We start from the raw sequence: 20,245 nt of genomic DNA, 5'->3' as shown, positions 1-20,245 counted from the left end.
CGTGAGCTCAAGGAAACACCGCATAATTGCCCCTCCCTTCTCCCCCCAGCCACATAGTTTGGCTTCCCTTCTAGAGAGGTTAAAAGCAAGTGTGACAGAACTTTCCTTTGCTCCACCCCCTCTGTTTGCCCCAAAACACAGAGTAGAAATTCACCTCTGACAGCATTGTTTTCAAGCTCCTGCAGGACAGGACACACACAGGACACCTGGCACTCAGCACACGTCAGGCGCGATGGTGCAGGCAGACGCCTTTCTCTCCAGGATGAAGCGCCTCGCCGCTGTGCCTCGCGCTGCCCTGGTCCTCAGCCTGGTCCTCTGCTCCTTCCGCTCGGCTTCCTTGGCAGGTAGAACTGTGAGCTTTATTCTCAGCCACACGGGGAAGGGGAAGGGGAAGGGAGGGACGGAGGGAGGGGAAAAAAGGAGGATTCCTTGGCTAGGGTTGGTCCTGCATAAAGGAAAGAGGAAACAGTTCTTTTTCATCTGAAGGATTTGGCAGGGGGTGGTGGGGTGGGGTGGGGTGGGATGGGGGTAGTCTAAGATTACTCCTGTCCTCAGCTAGGACACGGGGCGGTCACCTCTGCTGACCTTTGCCACAAAGGAGGGGGAAAAAGCAGTGTACAGTCTCTCTCCCATCGAGGGACCAAATCAGCCTAAATGGACACCTCCTGGGTACTCTTTCTCCGTGGCCCCTTCTCAGTGCCCCCGACCTGCTGTGCTTCGCCTTGGCACCTCCTCCTCTCACCTGAGGTGCTCTGTCCCTCCCTTGACCCTGTGCTTCCCTGGCAGACTAAACGAAACCTTAAGGCATGAAACCTGCCATAAGCTGCCTACCATTCTCCCACGTTCCCCGGGCACGGGAGAGGTTGGGCTATTGCCATGTGGAGGCTGGAGGGGCCGAGGCCCTCCGCATCAAGCTCCCCCAGGCTGGGCTCTGCACCCCGTGCTCCTGGCTTTTGCCTCTGGCTTTGATCCTCCTCCTCCCCTCAGAGTCTCTAACTGGCTCCCTCACAAGAGTCTCTCTCCCTCTCTCAAAAACAATCTTCTCTGCCCCACTTCAGCCTGTATCTGTCTTTCATCTTCATAGTCTCTCCTATGGAGGCTCAGAGTGTGGGCTCTCGAACCCAGCAAGGCTCAATTCTGGCTTGCACGACCTGCTAGCTGTGTGACCTTGAGCAAATTACTTACCCTCTCTGGGCCCCACTTACCTCATTTACGATAAAGCTTATATGTAGGGTTGTTATAAAGATGAAATGACTGGACCGCAGGTAAGATACCTTTTAATAAACTAACTCATGGTTTTATTGTCCAGTACAACTCTTCCCCAAATAAGAGTGTTTTCTGTTTACACTCACGGCGCCTTATTTAGGATAGGGCCTCAAAAAAACATGACAAATTTAACTATACTGAATAGCTGGGTCTTCCTAGCAGCCTTTACTTTGGAGGTGACCCCAAGGGGGACCAGTCTCTGGCTGGCTCTGCTTATGAGGGAGGAGGGTGCTGTTTAAATCTTAGGAACTTATAAGTTTTGTTGGAACCATATAAAATTGCTGAACACTGAACAGTGTTTGACCCACAGAAATGGCAATTTCATATGGTTTACCCTAATCCTGGCATCCGATTCTCTAGGGTTTTTTTTTTTTTTTTCCCCACTCGCTTGCTCGAAACAGGGACCACTTCCATTCCAGGGGAGAGGGGAGGTGAAAGTCAAGGCCAAGGAAGTTGTCTGGGTTACAAGGAACATTAAAACATGGAGGAATCCATTCCTTCAAAACAAAGACGGAGCTCTAAGCCATTCAGCTGTAAATAATTTACAGTAACAACCAGATTGCATCGAGGTAATGACTATACTTTAGGACGGACATTGGCCGGCTTGGGGGTGGGCGGCATAAAATTAGTCCGAGCAGCAATTTCATGCCGTTAGCTATTCAAGAAGTTTCTTCTTAACGTGTCCTGCTAGGTGACAACAAGCTCCTTTGAAGGAAATGCTGATCTAGAGTCAGTGGAGCCTTGAGAGTTTCCAATCCATTTTTTATTTTCTGCATTCCCAAGAAGCAGAAGGAACAGCAATACTATTTCTAGAAAGATTTTCCCAGATCGGTCTCTTGGTCTTGACCTACGTAGGTTGGCACTCACAGAACATTTTTTGCTGAGAGCAGTGTTTCTCCTCTCTGCTGGGCTGCCAGCATGACAGTCACTAGCCACACATCGTGATCGAGCACCTGAAATGGGGCTAATCTGACCAAGAAACTCAACTTTTTAATTAAAACAGTCACCTGTGGCTGCTGCATGAGGCAGAGGGGGCCGAGATGACCTGTCTTCGCACTGTCTTGTGAGAAGGAGCATGGGCACTCTTTCTGCTTCCCTGGAGACCCTCGTGTTCATCTCCGCAAGCCCACCTCACCCCCCAAACCTGGGCAGAGCTTCGAGAATTCCCGCCGAAGTCCTTTGATCGTCGTGCTCCATGCTTATCAATCGAGGGGCAATTCTCGGCGCTGCATATGCTGGCAGCCTCCACACTTGCCTGTATGGTGTTTAATTCTTTTTGATAACCATCTCCCGTTTTTTGACAATGATACTATTATCATTGTCAGAAATCCAGACTCAAGGTCAGATTTCAATGTTTATTTGTTCAAGGTTTGGAAAGGAACTGGACATAGCTATGAAAAGATACTCCCGATTTTTAAATGAGTGTGTTAGTAGATACTAGAAAAACCGTTTTGTATGTATGTATCTGCACAGAAAGCAGCCAAAACAGAGTGTTTGGAAAGCTGTAAAATTAAAGACAAGGAGAAATGGAGATAAAGCATCTCTGAATGAGAGAAGACAGTGATAGGAAAAGCGGGGTGTATGAGTTTGCGAGAGCTGCCGTAACAAAATAGCACACTGAGTGGCTTCAACAAGAGATCTATCCTCTCACAGGTCTGGAGGCCCAGGCGTTGGCAAGGTTGGCCACCCCTGAGGCCCTTCTCCTCGGCTCGCAGATGGCCACCTTTTCTCTGCGTCCTCGCGTGGTCATTCCTGTGTGCGCGCACATCCCTGGGGTCTCTCCCCGTCACAGGACGCCAGTCATCCTGGAGGAGGGCACACCCACATGACCCCCTTTCACCTTATAATTACCTCTTTAAAGGTCTTACCTCCAAATATCGTCACTACTGGAGTTAGGATTTCGACATAGAAACTGTGCGTACAGGGGTTGGCTCTGTCGCATGAAGCCTAGACTGGAGCTTCTGTAATACTTTTGTAATGCTCACTACTGGTTTACAAAAAAAGATGCCAAACTCTATGCCTGGGAATGGCTTTTCCTAGTGCCTGAGACTGTCTCCTGTCTTTCTTCCAGAAGCAAGCAGTGGCAGCAACTCAACCTTGACCGCCCACCATCCAGACCCTGAAACCCTGGAGCAGTGCCTCAGTAAGCTTCTGCCAACTGCTCTGACCAGAGCTGGCCCTGGGGCTGGGAGGGAAACTCAAGCCTCTTGGCTTTCTGTTAATCAGCATCATCCGGGTGAGCCCAGCCTGGCCTTCCTGCGCACTGCTGTGGACTGTTCAGGGCCCCCAGAACTGTGGGCAGAGTCTGTCTAAAAAGCTGTCTCAGCCTTGGCCCCCGTCTAGGCTCACCATCTTTGGTATAGGTAGCTTTAAAGACCCGTCCCCAGGACAGCAGCCAAAGACGCCCCGAGTTCAAAGACTTGTGGCAGTATGGCGGTAGGAAGACCAGAAAAATCAATGAGTCCCACTTCTACCCAAGGCAACACCTTCATTTTCTGTACCCTTTGCGTTTTTCTGTTCATCCTCTACTTGAATACTTCCAGCCACAAGGAGGTCGGTACTTTATCGAGCGACCGCTGTTACACATGTCTAATTAATAGGAAGTTTTGCTGTTTTCTAAGTCTGGCTCCCTTTATTCCATTCTCACTGAATGACCAAAGGCATCCACTTCCGGGCGCTTGCAAAGGAGAGTCAGCAATAATATGTAGGGGTTAAGAACATGGCTTTGGAGTCCTGCAGACTCGGGTTTGAGTTCTAGTTCGGCCATCTCATGACCTTGGCCCAAGTTATAGCTTCGGTTTCTTCGTGTAAAATGGGCATAATAACTACCTATCACTTAGTGAGGGACAAATAAGGTCATGCGTGCCGAGCCTTCAGCGTACCGCGTGGCCAGCTTTAGCAAAGGTTAGCTGCCGTGTTATTGTTCTCATTGTCACGAATGTTACGAAGGAGCTGGGCGGGCCCGGTGTGACGCCCCCAGCATTCTTGCTGTCTCTTCCCTACCAGATGTGGACTTCTGCCCACAAGCAGCCCGGTGTTGCCGCATTGGAGTGGATGAGTACGGCTGGATCATGGCTGCGATTGGCTGGAGTCTTTGGTTTCTCACCCTCATTCTGCTCTGTGTGGATAAACTGCTGAAGTTAACTCCAGACGAGCCCAAGGACTTGCAAGCCTGAGACAGAGAACCGTAGCCCTGAGAACGTCGATCGCCCTCCGATTATGGATAACGGCAGGAACGGAGTAGCCCTGATGTGGTTTCTATTATTTTAGTCATTTTTACCTTCAAACGTCCATTTCTTTTAAAAGGGAAGGAAGAAGAAAAAGCGGGATCCGAATAAGACAAGGCCAGGGCTGCCTTCACGCCTAAGTTCCAGAGGCACTCGGGCTCTCTGAGCCCTGACGACATCCTTTCTCGAGATCGTCTCCATGGGACTTGGCTCTGTTTTAACCATCGCTTTCTTCGGGGCACAAAGGGTGGCGCGTAAGAAACAGGAGACTTAGTCCTCTAGTCGACACATTTGAAGTTCAACTCATAACCCTCTTACCCCAAACAGGTATCTGCTGTCCCGCACGTCGGTCAAGGGCACCTCTGTCATTTCGAACCGCTGGATCACCTCTGATGCCCCCACTGTGCCCATGCCCGTGTCCGGCGCTTCTCCAGTCCTTGCTATTTCTTCAATAATACCTTCTGTGGCCATCCGGTGCCGTTCGCCCTGCCAGCACCCTAGTTCTGGCCTTCGCCACATCGTCCCCGCATTATTTCAAGAATGTTTCCTTCCGCTCGCTCTGCCTCCAGGATCTTCCTCCCCAGCTCACCACTCCCCACGGACAGCTGCCAGTGTTGTCACGTCCCTGCTGACAACCTTCGGTGACTCCTCATGATGGAGACCTTAGAGCCCGGCATTCGGCTCTTCTCCTGAGTCCAGCCATCTTCCCTGGCCTGACCCCCAGCTCAGGAGGTGAAGGAAGGGTTCGGATTGGCCCACTCTGCTTCTCTGCTACCTTCCAACTCTGCCTCCCAACTCCATCTGCAGAATGAAGGCCATTGCACTGAGTCCAGATCAAATGCTTGCTCTGCCTGGAGCCTTCCCAATCATCTTGGGGGGCTGTGAGCTGGTGCTCTTAGCTGCTCTGGCCTGAGATGCAGCCATCAAGAATGAACCTCCTTCACAATCAGTTAATACTTCTGGGGCACAGCAAGCTCTTCCTAAGGTTTGCCCGATGAATGACTAAATGAATGAGTCCTTCTCCCAGGGGAACTATGACTGTCACTTAGCCTCCATTTCTCTATAGATGGTCGAAATAACCAAACTTCTGAAGAAGCCAGTTGGTTTGATTCCTGTTCTCTCTGAATCACTTAGCACAAGGATGTCGCCTGTCACTGTGAACTCAGCCAACGGGGTGGGGAGGAAAGGAGGATGGGTCCATTAGAAGGAAGAGTCTTAGACTACATCAAAGTGAATGATATGTAGTTGCTGCCACTGTCACATTAAAATTCAGGTATTCTGTCAATTGCTTTTCTTTCACCTGCCGAAGAGGAAGGCAGACCAAATCCAAACCATCACTCTTTCCTTTGAGACACAAAAGACGGTCATATAATTTGATAACTATGCTTCCCAGATGCTGTATCTCAGATACATTCTCAGCGTGGAATCAATCCTAGCAAAGATTTGTCAATAAATTAAAAAGGAAGACCTGAGGGCAAATCAAGTATCAAGTCCCAGGGGTCTAAGAGCTTCCTGGTATAAAGCGGTAGGACTTGCCTAACAGTAGATGTACTTTTCATTCAAAAATTTTGCCTGTAGTAATCAGTGCTCTCCTCAGCACAGTTACAGACTGTGTGACCCAAAGCCCATCCTGTTTGGGGCATTCTGTTTCAAAGTGTCCTATGTAGTAATAGACCAGTAAACATTAAGGTACGGCACAATGACCTGACTTTAAAAATCATTTTAATCTATTCCTTTTTATATGTATGATACCCAAGGATGAATAAACCAAATATAGAATGTTCTATTAAAACTGAAATATTGTAACATGCAAGATTAATCGAAAACAAGACTTAGGCTAGCTTGGGCCTCTTTGCTACAAAAATATATGTAAGCATATTTTTAAACTTAGAGAAATAACAATCTAGAAATGTTTTTGATGAAGAACAGCTCTCTCTGAACCTTGCCATCCATCTGAAGTCATGTTTATCCTTATGGTGTTGATTCCACAGTCTTTGTTGGCAAGTGGTAGCGGTGCCTTGTCTCGCCTGGTGTCTACCACCAGCCCTTTCTGACTCTGGCTCACTCTCCACACTTCCAGAGTGATCTTTCTATTACGTAAATAAGTGACCAACTCATTACTTTGCCTAAAATCCTATAGTGACTCCCCACAGCTGACAGAGTAAACTCTACTCTCTTAGGAGGACCCATAAGACCTTCTGTAATTGGATTCCAACACTTCTCTAGCTTTACCTCTCGTATATTCCTCAAGCAAACCCAGTTTGGAATTATCTCAGCTCCCTAAACATGCCAGACCTCTCTACCCTCCACGCCTTCATTCTTGCTCTTCCCATGGCCTGGAACATATCTTTCCAAGGGGCAGATTTGCTGTGAACCAAGAGAAGCTTGAATTTTGGGTCCCCTTACTTGTATGTCCCACCCACCCCCACCTCAAGGTCCTCTACCTAATTTTTTTCGAAAGGAAGGCCCTCTAAATGTACACATTTTAGGCTCCATAAACCTGGACCCACCCTTGCTCCTCCCCACTGCCACCCCTGCTTTCTCTCTCCTGATTGGACTCATCTAGTTTAAGGGGTTAGTCTTCCAAGTCACGCTGTCCCCTCTTCTCTGTATGGATGGATGCACGCACACATGTGTGCACACATGCCTCACCTCAATGGCCTGTGCTCACTTCAAGGACAGCACTGTGACAAAGACTCTGTCTTGGACCAAACTCTAGCCAAGCTCCGCTGAGCCCATTTCTCTACTAGGTCTCAACCTTGGTCTATAAAGAAATATAGTCAAAAATACTGTAATAACTATATATGCTGTCAGATGGGTACCGGACTTATCGCTTGATCACTTTATAAGGTCTATAAATGTCTAATTACTATGCTGTGCACCTGAAACCAATATCATAGTGTATGTCAACTGTAATTGAGAAATAAAAAATTTTTAAAGAAAAAAAAAAAAAAGACACTTAAGCACTAACATAGTTTCTAACAGCTCAAGGCCATATCCCTAGGGTAACCCCAGGCCCCTTAAAGTGCCCGAGACAGCCTGAGGCTGCCACAATATTTTACTGTTTCTAACGAACGCCTGACAGCAAGCCCCAGCTACCCTTTCTTACAGCATCTACTAAAAAGTGCTTTTAGTTGTGAATCCTTCCTCTATGCCTTTGGGATGTACAGATCTATAATTGTATCTATATCTTCTATAACTCAGGACCTGAGAACTAGTCCTTTAAACTGCAATCATCAGGAAGTCCAGCGCCTGTCTCCCAGCCTCTGTGGGAGGACACAATCCTAACTTCGATGACTGTCAGCTAGCAGACTCAGCTGACCTACTCAGCATTTACGCTGACCAATTCTGTCATTTCTCACTCCCCTGACTCTACGGAGCCCCCACAAACAACCCCACCCTACTCATTCATTCTCCCTATAAAATGCCCAGTGTCCTCCATACAAATCAAAGTTGAGTTCAGTTCACACTGGACCCTATTCCCATTGCAGCAGTTATGACTGATTAAATCTGTCCTTATCGCTTTTGTGTCCAGCTCTGTTTATCTTTGATAAATGAGCACTTTGGACAGCAGTATCTGCCTGTCTTTCTCCCTAGTCTCTCTAAAGGCAGGGACTGTGTCTTTAGCCTCTGATTTCTTCCACCTACTCAGCGCCTGGGTGTGCAGCAGAAACTCAGTCAATGTTTGAGGAATTAGTAAATCAGAGGAGACCCAGGAATGTGCCCTGTGCAAATAACTGCAGTGAAACAACAGAGATCAAAGACAAAGGACGAGGCTCTTGGGAAAATCTGAGATTTGAGGTTGGAAAAAATTTTAATTGTTGTTTTTATAAGTTTATGACTATATATATATATTTTAAGTCATTTGTGGAATTGAGTAACTGGCAAATCTACCCGACAAGTTAATTCTGTGATGAAAGGCTAAATATACAAATGGACAAAAACCAGGCCATGTCTAAAAATAGAACTTTGACCCACAATCTGTAGCAAGCAGTCCGGGAAGCCAACCCGTTCCCCGCAGCAACCATTCTAGGGAGTCAAACTATTCTCTGCAGCAACCAGACCAGAGAGTCGACCAACCACCTCCATAACCATCAACCCGAAGAGCCAGGATTTGGTTAATAGCTGACAGTTCAGTTCACTTAACTTATGCACCCACTTCCAACGTAGGACCAACCAGAGAAAGCCAAATATGCACCCCTAACCAATGACACAGGACACTCTGCCTACAGCTGCCCTACACTGACAGCCTCCATGGAAAGCACAGCTGACGACCTGTGACCTGCCTCCTTTTCACTAAAAAGCTTCATCACTTCCCTGTCTGCCTCTGAGTCTGCCCTATGTAAATGGTGGTGGCTGATCCTTGACAAAAGCAAGCTCTGAGAAAACAGCTCTTCCTTGTTCCCATTTGGGTGATCTTCATTTCCACAGTGATTCTTTGTTGAACGTCATTGAAAAATGTGTCCTGTTCTTTATACCTTGTAAAAGATCTTTTTACCTCAGAGATTCCTGTCACCAGGTCAAAACGAGAGAAACTGCTGAGAGGGAATGTTACGGGCTGCACTGCGTCTCCCCAAAATTCATAGGCTGAAGCCTCAGCCCTGGTACCTCAGAGTGTAACCTGCACACAGGGTCATTGCAGACGTAATTAGTTAAGATGAGGTCACACTGGAGTAGGGTGGGACCCTCATCCAATCTGTCCTTATATAAAGGGGAGATATGGACGCAGGCACCCACACAGAGGAATGCCACGTGAACGTCAAGGCAGATCGGGGTGACGCTTTTACGAGACAAGGAACACAAAAGATGGCCAGCAAATCACCAGGTCAGGGAGAAGCCTGAAGCAGGTTCTCCCTCCCAGCCTCAGAAGGAATCAACCCTGCCGAGACCTTGATCTCAGACTCCCAGCCTCCAGAATTGTGAGACGATAAATTTCTGTTGGTCTTAGCCACCTGGTTTGTGGTACTTTGTTACAGCAACCCTTGCAAATTACTACACAGAGTATGAGTTTTTGAAAAAAGGGCAATTTCAGCTTGAAACCGAGCCTAGCCTTGTGCTCAAGAGCTTGCAATGTACAGACCACAGACATGGAAGCAGACAAAGAGGCAGAATGCGGTTCGCCGTGGAGCTTCCAGCCACGGGAGCGTGGGGCGGTTCCCCCTCCGTGACAGGACGTGTAGGCAGCTTTCCTGCATCATCCCACAGCCCATCACGGCTCTCCACTCTCACATCACACACTACGCACCCAAGAACAAGTTAGGTGATGGAGACTCTCCCTTGGGAGATGTGACCGGAGGTGATGGATGCCAGACTCAGGGCCACACACATTCTGTGCACTGTTCAAAGGCTCAGATCCCGCCCAGACTTACCTGTGTGAGGGGGAGGGGAATGTGGCCACTGGGGCCTCCCATGCAAGTCCTGGGGCAGCAGGAAGCTCTCTTCTAATAAACCCCTTGAATAAACTCACACTGCGCACGAGGCTGGGCACACACTGGTGGGGGGGGGGAGGAGGTGGGCACACATGCACACTTTCCTCCCCAGCCTGCTTCCTACGAGGCAGATTCCACCCCTGCCTGACTCTGAATGGCCCGGAAGAGGACTTGGCATGTTTGAGATGCCAACGCAGGGCATCCTGGGGTCCAGGATGCACAGGAAATTGGGTGGAGGGTAGGGATCAGGGGGCCAAGGCTACTCCTGCCTGCTGGGGTCAGGAAAGCCCTCCTAGGGTAGCTCAGGTTGTTCATAACTCACTCAGTTTTCCTTGAAGAATGGGTGCCTTTGGAATTTGCATAGAAGCATCCCAAGGGCTGCTAAAACCTAAGAAAAAGAAAGGACACATAAGATGTAACACTTGGCTTCCATCGCGGGCTTGCCTGGTACAAAACACACTTGCAGCGTAGCATATTTGCAGGTGCGTTGTTTAAACTGTACTGAAAAGAAGAGCTAAAGTTAAAAAACAACAACAACAACAACAACAACTTGATTACAGACGATCAATCACGGAAGACCGATAAAGCGCCCACCGATGAAGGGAGCACAGCGCCAATGGCGACACGATCTAATGGACCGCAAAGGCGGAGTCATATGATTCCAGTGTGCGAAGAGGCCGTTCCTCTTCCCCACTAAAAATACAGAACCAAAAATGCAATCGTTGTATATATGACATGTTCATTTCTATCAAGAAGGAACAGGAGCCAAAATGGTTCTATAAAGATAAGCAAATATCTATTTTCATTGGTTGAACAAATGGCTCCTCAAATTTTGCAAGGTTGTACAAAAGCAATATACATAGAAACAATCTATGAAATACGGAATATCATTAACTTACATTTTGGAGATGCTCCAATCAAACATTCTTTTGAAAACGGATTTACAAGCTATCAAGCCATGAAAAGACATGGAAGTACCATATGACTAAGTGAAGGACGCCGCTCTAAAACGGCGACGCACTGTGTGATTCCAACCATATGGCATTCTGAAAAAGGCGAAACTGTGGAGACAGTAAAAAGATCAAATGGTTGTGGGGAGGAAGGGACGAAGAGGTGGTACACAGAGGATTTTGAGGGCAGTAAACCTATTCTGTATGATACAATAATGGTGGATACATGTCATTGTACATTGGTCGAAAAACACAGCCTGCAGTTCCTCTCACTTATTTGGACATCTATGCAGAGGGTGTAGTTCATTCATCACAGCTCTCAGTCCTTGTCACGCTGTCAGCATGGCCTCTGCAAGGTCCCTCTCATTTTACTCTTAATTCATTTTTGCCCTCATTCCTTTCTCTCATTCTCCTGCTCCCATCCTCTAAGACAACCAAATGGGTTTTATAAGTGAAGAATTATTATAAGTTCGGGTGTTTTGAATTTACATGAACTAAACCTCCTCCGGCCTCTTATTTTATTCATTCGACAGCAGCGTGTTTAAGATCTATTTACCCTGATTTGTCCATATGTCCAGAGCTCCCAGCTGCGGCACAGAATTCCACTGTGAGTCCCCACGGTTCACTTCTCCATTACCTGGGAGACGCATTCCCTCCCAGATGGGCGCCAAGCCCCACTTCCGTGTCACACTGCCACAAAAATCCTCTCGTGCACCCTTTGTGGGCCTGTGAACGTATTTCCTTGGGAAAGAACACCAGAACCAGTAATGCTGGGTCACAAAAGAAACACATTCTTAATTAAACTAAGTATTATGGAATAACCTGCTTGTAAAATCGGCATACGGAAAGTTCACTCTGTTGTCCCAGTAATTGAAATTGACTTTTCCATTGTTTCTTTCTATCTCCCTGTTCCAGGATAGACATCAGTCATGTCCATGCTTCACCCGAGAATAACGTACACAGCATCCCACTATTAGATATTGAGTTCGATTTACTGAACTCGATTTTATTTTGAATCTGAAGACAGCATTGCCATTGATTTGTATCAGTTAGCATTTTTCTTTTAATGCAATTGTTTAAAGGTTGGCTATAAATAAAATTCTAGACAAGCGTGCCTTTTTGCTGAATTAAAAAATAAAATATACTGTCCTATGAAATATACTGTCACTATATTCCTGGCTCCAGGGTTGGTTTTCCACCTTCAGAGATGCCAGGATCGTGCCAGGTTTGGAGAAACATGGAGAAACTGGTTTTGGGCAAGAGAGCAACTCTGCATCGGACATTTTTGGAATATGAGCGAAACTGCAGTGTTCTTCCTAGAAATGAACCAGATGTTTCTGGCTAGCAGCGAGGATGTACAACTGAGTGGGTTATGAGGCTGAATGACAAGCCATGTGACATGTGAGATGGTGGGAAAACCTCAGACATGAGCTACAAGGCTAATAACGCTGAGGGTATTTCGGACCATTGTTATTCTACAAAACACTAGAATGTATTTGCCACAGAGGCAGGGGGTTTTGATCGTTTAAAAAATTATTTTAAAATTTTAAAATAATTTTCACGGACTTGATATATCCATGCAAGAGCTCGATTCTTCTAGGAGACAAATGGAACCTCCTATAGCGCCCCGGCATCTCCAATTTGCATTCAGAAAAGGCAGCTCTCCAGCCCATCTCAGGATAAAGGGTGGAAGGCAGCCAGCACAATAGGAGTAAACAAACCTCTCACCTCCACCTTCCTAGGGTGATTCCCTTTGAAGAGTGTTTGGGGGTAGGGGTGGCCAAGAGCCAGTGGGTACGATCTGTGGGATGAGAGGAACTGGCATGTAAGGCAACTCGGATTTCCACAATGGCCTAATGGTGACGACATTTAATTTTTTTTTTTTTTTTTACCCAGAGATGTTTAGCTTAACATTTAACGTGATGTACATAAATTATTTTTACATGCATTGGTGGGTTTCAAATGAAACCCAAGGAGATAACGTGCATTGGCCCAAGCTACATCAGTCTAAGTAGCTCAGCTTGATTAAAAAAAAAGAAAAGATCCTTTCCATGCTTGAAATTCTACTTTAAATTTTTACCAGCAAGACTGCAGGGGATACTGGGACGATACAGAGAGTCAGAGTTGGAAGGGACCTTAGATGCCAGCAGGGTCCCTCCACTTCCTCCCTCCCTCCCTTCCTAACACACACTTAACCACGTCTCAAGGATGACCTCTCTTTGCTTGGTGACTTCCAGTAAATCATGCTCATCACACTACGAGAACCCCTTAAAATCCATATATACTGAAAATATCTCCATCTTACGACCTATTGCTGATAATTCGCCTAACAGAAAAATAATTCAAAGAAGGCTAGGAAATAGTCTGGAAAAATAACAGTTGTTTACAATACTTTGCTATTCTAGATAATGTAACATATTGTGAAAAGAACCCTAGATGTCAAAGGACAAGTAATAGTTAGACAATATTACTATGGCACATAATGTAGATGTAAAATAATAACTGTGAAAATTATGTGGAAACTTTTTTGGGTCAAATTATAAAATATTTAAATAGATACATAAATATAGTTCTATCGCTCAATGCTGATGAGGGTGCCATGAGATGTATTCTGAAAAAATGGATACTGGGAATATAAATTGGGCCAGATTTCCAAAAAAAATAATTGCTAATACGGAATAAGACCTTTTCAATCTATTCAGACCATTTGTTTCAGTAATTTCAACTCTAGAAATTTATTCTAAGGAAATAATCTGAAAATTAGGCAATTTATACACAAAGATATTAGACGCCGTTATTTATAATAGCAGAACATTAGCAACAGCCAAATGTTTAACATTGGGGGACGGTTAGATTATGCAGAAGAAAATACACAGCACCTTTTGTCAGGACGTGAGGATGTAATAAGAAACCTGCAACCCAGAAACGCTCCCTCATCCTGCCAAGCTGACACCCTGCCCTCCAACTCCGCCTCCAGGACTAATTACAAAGTTCACATTAAACCAGAGTAGTGAGGGAATCAGCAGTTTCTTTGTTGAAATGTTCAAGGAACCAGGAGTGCCAACCACGACATTTGTAAGAGAAGTGCAATCAAGTTGCTAAAAGAAAAAAAATTTTTAGTAAAGAAATAAACTCAGATGCATGGAAGCTACAAGACAAATAAATGATAAATCACGTAAGAACTTGGAAAAATATGTATGTATAGACATAAAATGATGGATAAAAATGAGTCTTTAATGACATGAGAAAATGTTTATGACAAATGCTAATGAAGCAAGAAAGGAAAGAAATTTATTTATTTAGTATGTTCCTCGACTAGGCAAAATAAAATATATAGAGGGAAAAATCGGTCAGGAATTTCACCAAAGCGTTGAAGGCTGTTTAAGTTGCACAGTAACCTGGGGCAGTACTATGGGGGATCGTGTATGTCTGGGTGTCACGTGTACTTGTGTGTTTCACTGTGAATGAAGCACCACCATATCTCCTGGTTTCAGTCCACCAGGTAAAAAGGTTGGAACTCTGATATAAGGTCCTTGCACCACCTGTCATGCAGTATAGTGTAATTTATAAACGGACTTGGATTCGTCATAAATGTATATTGTAAACTCCACGGCAACTGCTTAACAAAGTAAAAACTGAAGTAAAATTGATATACGAAGAGGGGAGAGAAAATGGAATGATATAAAATACTCACAAAAACAGAGACGGCAGAGAGAGAGTGGAAGACAAAAAAAGAAATGAAAAACAAGGTCGATAAATAAAAACAGGAACAAAGATGGCAGACATTAATCCAACCATATCAATAATCACTTTAAATGTGAATGGCCTAAAAGACAGAGATTATCAGAATGGATTAAAAAACAAGACCCAACTATACATTGTCTACAAGAAACCCACCTTAAATATAAAGACAGAGATAGAGTTAAGACAAAGGGCTGGGAAAAGGTATACCATGCTAACACTGATCGAAAGAAAGCTGGAGTAGCTATGTCATTTTCAGACGGAGCAGACTTCAGAGCAAGGAAATCTATCAGCGATGAAGAGAAGCATTATGAAATGATAAAGGGTCCAGATTTCCAAGACGATGTACCAATCCTCAATATGTAAACTCTTAACGACACAAGAACAAAAAATGTGAGGCAAATACTGACAGAATTGTAAGGAGAAACAGATGAATCCGTTCTTACATTTGGAGACTTCGACACCCCTCCATCAGTAACAGACAGACTCGGCAGGCAGAAAATCAGTAAGGACAGTTGAACTGAACAGCACCGTCAATCAACGGGATCGAACTGACATTTACAGACTACTTCGTCCAACAACAGCAGATTACATATTCTTCTCACGGTCACACGGAACAGTCACCAAGGTAGACCATACTCTGACCCACAAAACTCACCATAACAAATTTAAAAGAATAAATGCCACCATGTCAGTCGGTCATTATGTTACCCTAAATAACAGACACCATTAACCTGAATATATTTTAGTAGCCATGGAAAATGAAGCAGACTTCGTTTTTAAGCAAGCATAAGATTGGACAATTTATTGTGAATTAACACTTTGCTGCCTACTTAAAACATCCCTGAGGTTATAAATCTAAAGAAATGGTAACATATTGATTTGAAATTTTTTTTTTTCGGAACCAAAAAGTTTGTCAGTTTTTGCGTTATCTGCAGACTGACCTGAGCCTGTGTTGTGTTCCGTTTTCTCTCCTTTGAACAATGGGATAGCATTCCTGCCCCCACCGCCCTGCCCCGCCAAAGGCCAACTTGCCCATTACGCTCTGAATCCCAGCCCCTCTGTCTTCTGCATCCTCGGTAATAACCTCCCCGACTCCATGGATCATCCCAGCAGCACACCACACATCTGGAACCTGCCGTTTTACGGTTCCCAGTTAGCAAATAAAAATACAGACGTCTAGGTAAATTTGCATGTCTGGTAAACAACAAATAATGTTTTAGTATGTGTGTCCCATGCACTATTCAGGATATTTTAAACTAAGGAGTGTTCCTGGTTTATCTGAAATTCGAACTGGGTTCCTCGTTTTTCATTGGGCCACCCTGTCATTTATCTTTCATCCTCACCTGCCAGTTACCACCTTCTCTGCCCACTTCTCGGCAAAACGTCTGAAGAGTGTAGTCCTGATTTGCCGTTCTTTCTATTTCCAGTTCCTCATCAAGGTCCTGTTCTTGTCAAGGTCCCCAGGACCTCCCCGTTGTTTATCTGTGGCCTCCCCATTGGAGCGGAGGCTGGGGCTCTGTCTTATTCCCCAATGTAGTCTAAACTCCCAGTGCTTACCACAGTATCTATCACATAGCTTGTACTGAATATTTGTTTAATGAATGCATTCATGTATCAGTAATATTGCCATACAATCTAGCCAGTTTTCATTGAGTTTCTCTGCTGTTTCATGAGTGTCTCAATATTGAAATTGAGACTGTTCGCTCTCACATACAAGAAATATACCATGTTCTAACAGTAGAAGCATACTTTTTATAAACCATTTATATTTAAGACCATTCAAGTGTATTCATAGTTTCTTTTCCAAGACATACTAAACAGTATCTCTTCCTCCCTTCATTTTACAGCCTAATAAAGCACAGCGGAGTGGGGGATGGTATATTCCGCATCATACCGCCTCTGGGGAGAGCCTGAGCTGGTTTTGCTCAGTCACATCCATAGCAGCCTCTCCCTGCAGTTGTCTGGGTCCTAACCTTCCACCTCGCAGGCTCACGAGAGTCTTGGGATAGGACGAGGTGGGCTGGGAGGCCTCGGGGCCAACATATGGCCCTTCTGTTGGGAGACAGGCGAGGAACAAGGTTAGTGCCACGGCCGGGAGGCAATGGGACTTCTAGAGAAATGGCCTCCCTGCATTGACTTACTGGGCCAAGACCTGCTTTCCATGAGGTGTTAGTTCTGTCTTCCAGAACACCAGAAAGCAAGTCGATCCCCTTCTCATGATAACACTTCCCGTATTTACAGACAGCTGTGTCCCCTACAAGACTTCGCTCCTCAGGGTAAACACCTTGTTTCTTGATTTCTTCCTCAAGTGACACAGTCTCTGGTTCCCCTTCTCCCAGGCTTTCCACCCAATTCCTAAACATTTCTTTCAAAATATGGCATCTGTATTCTTGAAGTAACAGTAACAGCAGAAGAAACAGAAATTCTTATATTCCCTTGCTGGGGCAACGTATTTCGACCCATAGAGCCTAAGGCTGTGCTGATCTTTCCAACGTCCCAATGCTTCTAATGGTCCCTAACATGCCAGCTGACATCCTCAAATCTCTATGAAGTCCTATTAGACCAAATACATAATCTATCTTATATGTACGTTAATAGGTTTTTAAAACCTAGAAATAGAACTTTAAATTTAGTGAGAATGAAATTTTGAATTTTTTTTTTTTTTGGCCTGTGTTTTAGCCTGTTAATATCGTTTTGAATTCTGATTGCCACCCATCACAATGCCATGCTTCCAAACTTTGTGGCATCTGAAAATTCAGTAAGTAATTTTGAACCCATTGATGTTAAGAGCATATAAACCCTAATTTCTGAAGTCCAGGGGCCAATAACCTTAGAAGGTAAAACCTTAATTATCCGGAAAGGGGTTGAGGCATGGAGGACTTTGTCAGAGGCCAAAGCAAATAGCTGGCCCTGTGAAAACAGCTGAGATGCTACTCCTGGCTCATCCTCTGTGTGGCCAATGTCGGGGGAGGAAAAGGGGTACCTGCCGGGGCAGGAAATGCATGATGAAGGACTGATGTGTATGCCTAGTTAGCCAGTCAAGGAGAGCCTCACGGTCAAGGAAAAGACATCGAGGCAGACACTTACACCTAGCATTAAAGCCAAAGGCTAGAAACAGAAGATTGTTTTCTGGACCACGACTGCCTTGCCATGAAGTCTTCTATCTCAGCTACAAACACTGGGAAGTCCCTGCAAACTTCCATAAAACGTGAGGTTAATGGCAGTGCCCCCCACTGGAGGACAGAATTAGGCATAGAGGGGTGGGCTCTCAAGGTCATTTTCCTCCGGTGGTTAAAATAGGCTGTCAATCCTTCTTTTCCATTTACATCCTGTACCAATTCCAAATCTTTGGCCCTCCTCCTAGCCCTCCTCCTGCCCTTGTATGATTTAAATCCAAATCAATAGCTTATTGTAAGATCAATTAGAAAGCAAATCATCCCGATCAGTCCTAATCACCAAACAAAATCAAATTGACTATCTTTAAAACAACAACAAAAACAAAAACAAAAACTTACTAAAGGCTTGATTGTAGTATCACTGGTGGTGGAGTTACAGTGTTTTTTATTTCGGTCTTTTTTTTTTTGCTAATCTGCATTTCGACCAGGAAAGGTAGAGCAAAAATGGTTAGAGTTAATGGACTACATATATGATGTTCTGATTTAAATTTGGCGAATTAGGTTTTTTTTTTTTAACTTTACTCCTAATTTGTGTATTACATCTGTCCCACAAGGAATCCAAAAAGAACAGTATCAGGGAAATGTAAAACTATGATCTAAACATATACTGGTTCTTGGACTTCAAATCCAACTCTCATCTCTCAGAGCGTTTGGGAGGATCTGAGAGGAATAGCTAGTTCTGGGTCCTGCTAAAAACACCCCTGCTGATCTTCAAAGGCAGCCACGGTGTAGAGCTACTGTGAGGGGGGTGAGGGGCGGGAAGATTAACATTCATTGTACTAAAATGTGGCAACCCCATTTTAGCTTTTAAGCCATTCTTTAAAAAAAAAAAAAAAACTCTTTGTACTAATGTTTCCTTTAGAACAATCTCAGAATTTTAAAATGTTGAATGAAACCACTGATTTGAGGTATATCATCAAATCACAATCAAAATCTAAGTACTTACACTAAAGCATATTTTCAAGGTATTCGTATAACCATCCATGTGTTTTATGCTTCTATTGTTACCCTTTGGCACAATAATGACAAAGAGTTTAAATATGCGAATGTGGGTTACCTAGACTGCGGCTGTTCATTTTTTAAATTCCCCAACACCAGAGAAATCAAACACACACCACCCCCATTCATTTCCCAGAAGGGTGTAGCAGGGAGATCTTCAGAGGAAGAAAGTTATAAATCTTGCATGGTCCAATAAAAACATTTCATTAACTTATCTAATTTCGTATTCTCTATTATTTCTTACTTTCTTCTTACCTTAAGCTGTGTTTGGTGGGTACGGCATGGAAGAGAGTTGTCCGATTATGCCAAATATATTTTAAATTCATATTCATGTCAACTCAGCATTCAGTCTCAGGGTGTGGAACCAACCTGACCTTTCTTCTAAGCCTTAGCTGCTTCTAGTGACTCCTTGTTCTTCTATAATTTTGAACCTATTTACAGTCAGGGCATAAAGATTTCTTAGGCAAATGAGTTGTAGCAGTTAGTCTACAGTGTTTTCATTTTTAATCTAAATCTGTATTTATTAAAACATAATAGAGATATATTAAAACTGTCACAATAATTAGTTCTTCAGTAATGGATAAATATTGGAGTATCTGACCATTGTGTGTATATTCGTGATTTTAAATTCTTTTATTTTTCCCTCAAGGATTAATTTTTGGTTGTGTCAAATGTGCTTAAACTTTAATAATATCTTTACTTTTTGTTACCTCTTTAAACACTTGAAACATATTTTAAATTCTGTATCACAGTGGTCTATTTTGGCTCTTTTAGGTTAAATTCTCCTTTTGGTTGACCCTTGACCGTTCATGAAGGCTTATTTTCTTCTGAGACTTACGGTTGTTGACTATGGTTTCAACTTCAGCGGGAGCTGGCTGCCTTGAGAAACATAGCAGGTTCTAGGTTGTGGATGCCCAGAGCAGGCTCGTACTAGCCTCTGTTGAGGGGCCCATAGCTTTATCTGTACCAGATTAATTTGTTTTTAAATTTTTAAATAATTTTAGATTTAGAGAAAAGTCACAAAAATAGTGTAGTGTCTCTACGTACCTTTTACACAGCTTCCCCAAATATTAAAATCAAGTCGCCAATAGTAAAGCTAGCAAAACCAATAAATTAACCTTTGCGCAATACTGTAGACTTCATTTAGATTTCACCATTTTCCCACTGACTACCTCTCTTTGTCGTTCCAAGAGTCTACCCAGGTTTCCACATTTCATTTACGTACCACTGCCTTTCATGGTTCCTTTTGCTTTTCTCAGTTTCAAGGGGTTCTTACTTTCTTGAGTTTTGTAAACAAGTCCAGGTTTACTCTATTACCTTTTAGATTACACAAACTTTGATCTTCTCATTGATCTTTCTAGGTTGTAGAATTCTGATCTTTTAATTCCCAAATGAATCTGCTTAGCAGAAGCATCGATTCGATTGGTGGGTAACGTGAGTGAAAACAATTCTGC

At 44.2% G+C, this 20,245-nt stretch overlaps 2 protein-coding genes across 7 annotated transcripts in view; one reads left to right on the top strand and one right to left on the bottom strand.

The window, feature by feature from the left end:
* The window catches only part of ATP6V0A4 (ATPase H+ transporting V0 subunit a4), a 59,965-nt gene extending 59,656 nt beyond the window's left edge, over positions 1-309 (bottom strand). For 3 of the 5 annotated variants that reach the window (XM_023530291.1, XM_011359498.2, XM_023530294.1), the window contains exon 1: positions 155-309. The gene's annotated coding sequence lies outside the window, so the exon portion shown is untranslated. The remainder of the gene's footprint in view (positions 1-154) is intronic. The other 2 variants (XM_023530292.1, XM_023530289.1) reach the window with 2 other exon arrangements.
* TMEM213 (transmembrane protein 213) lies at positions 171-6,291 on the top strand. 2 transcript variants are annotated; one of them, XM_011359499.2, is made up of 3 exons: positions 171-344; positions 3,338-3,409; positions 4,273-6,291. In XM_011359499.2, exons 1-3 carry the CDS (start codon positions 233-235, stop codon positions 4,440-4,442), a joined length of 354 nt encoding a protein of 117 aa, XP_011357801.1. In that variant the 5' UTR covers positions 171-232; the 3' UTR covers positions 4,443-6,291. The 2 variants fall into 2 exon arrangements, with proteins under 2 accessions (XP_011357801.1, XP_011357802.1); XM_011359500.2 differs by having other exon boundaries at positions 202-344; positions 3,341-3,409.
* The last annotated feature ends 13,954 nt before the right edge of the window (positions 6,292-20,245 follow it).

Source organism: Pteropus vampyrus, unplaced genomic scaffold, assembly GCF_000151845.1.
Source record: "Pteropus vampyrus isolate Shadow unplaced genomic scaffold, Pvam_2.0 Scaffold48, whole genome shotgun sequence".
NCBI classification, from domain to species: Eukaryota; Metazoa; Chordata; class Mammalia; order Chiroptera; family Pteropodidae; genus Pteropus; species Pteropus vampyrus.
The sequence above is the reverse complement of the archived record's forward strand: the minus strand, read 5'-3'. Positions and strand labels throughout refer to the sequence as shown.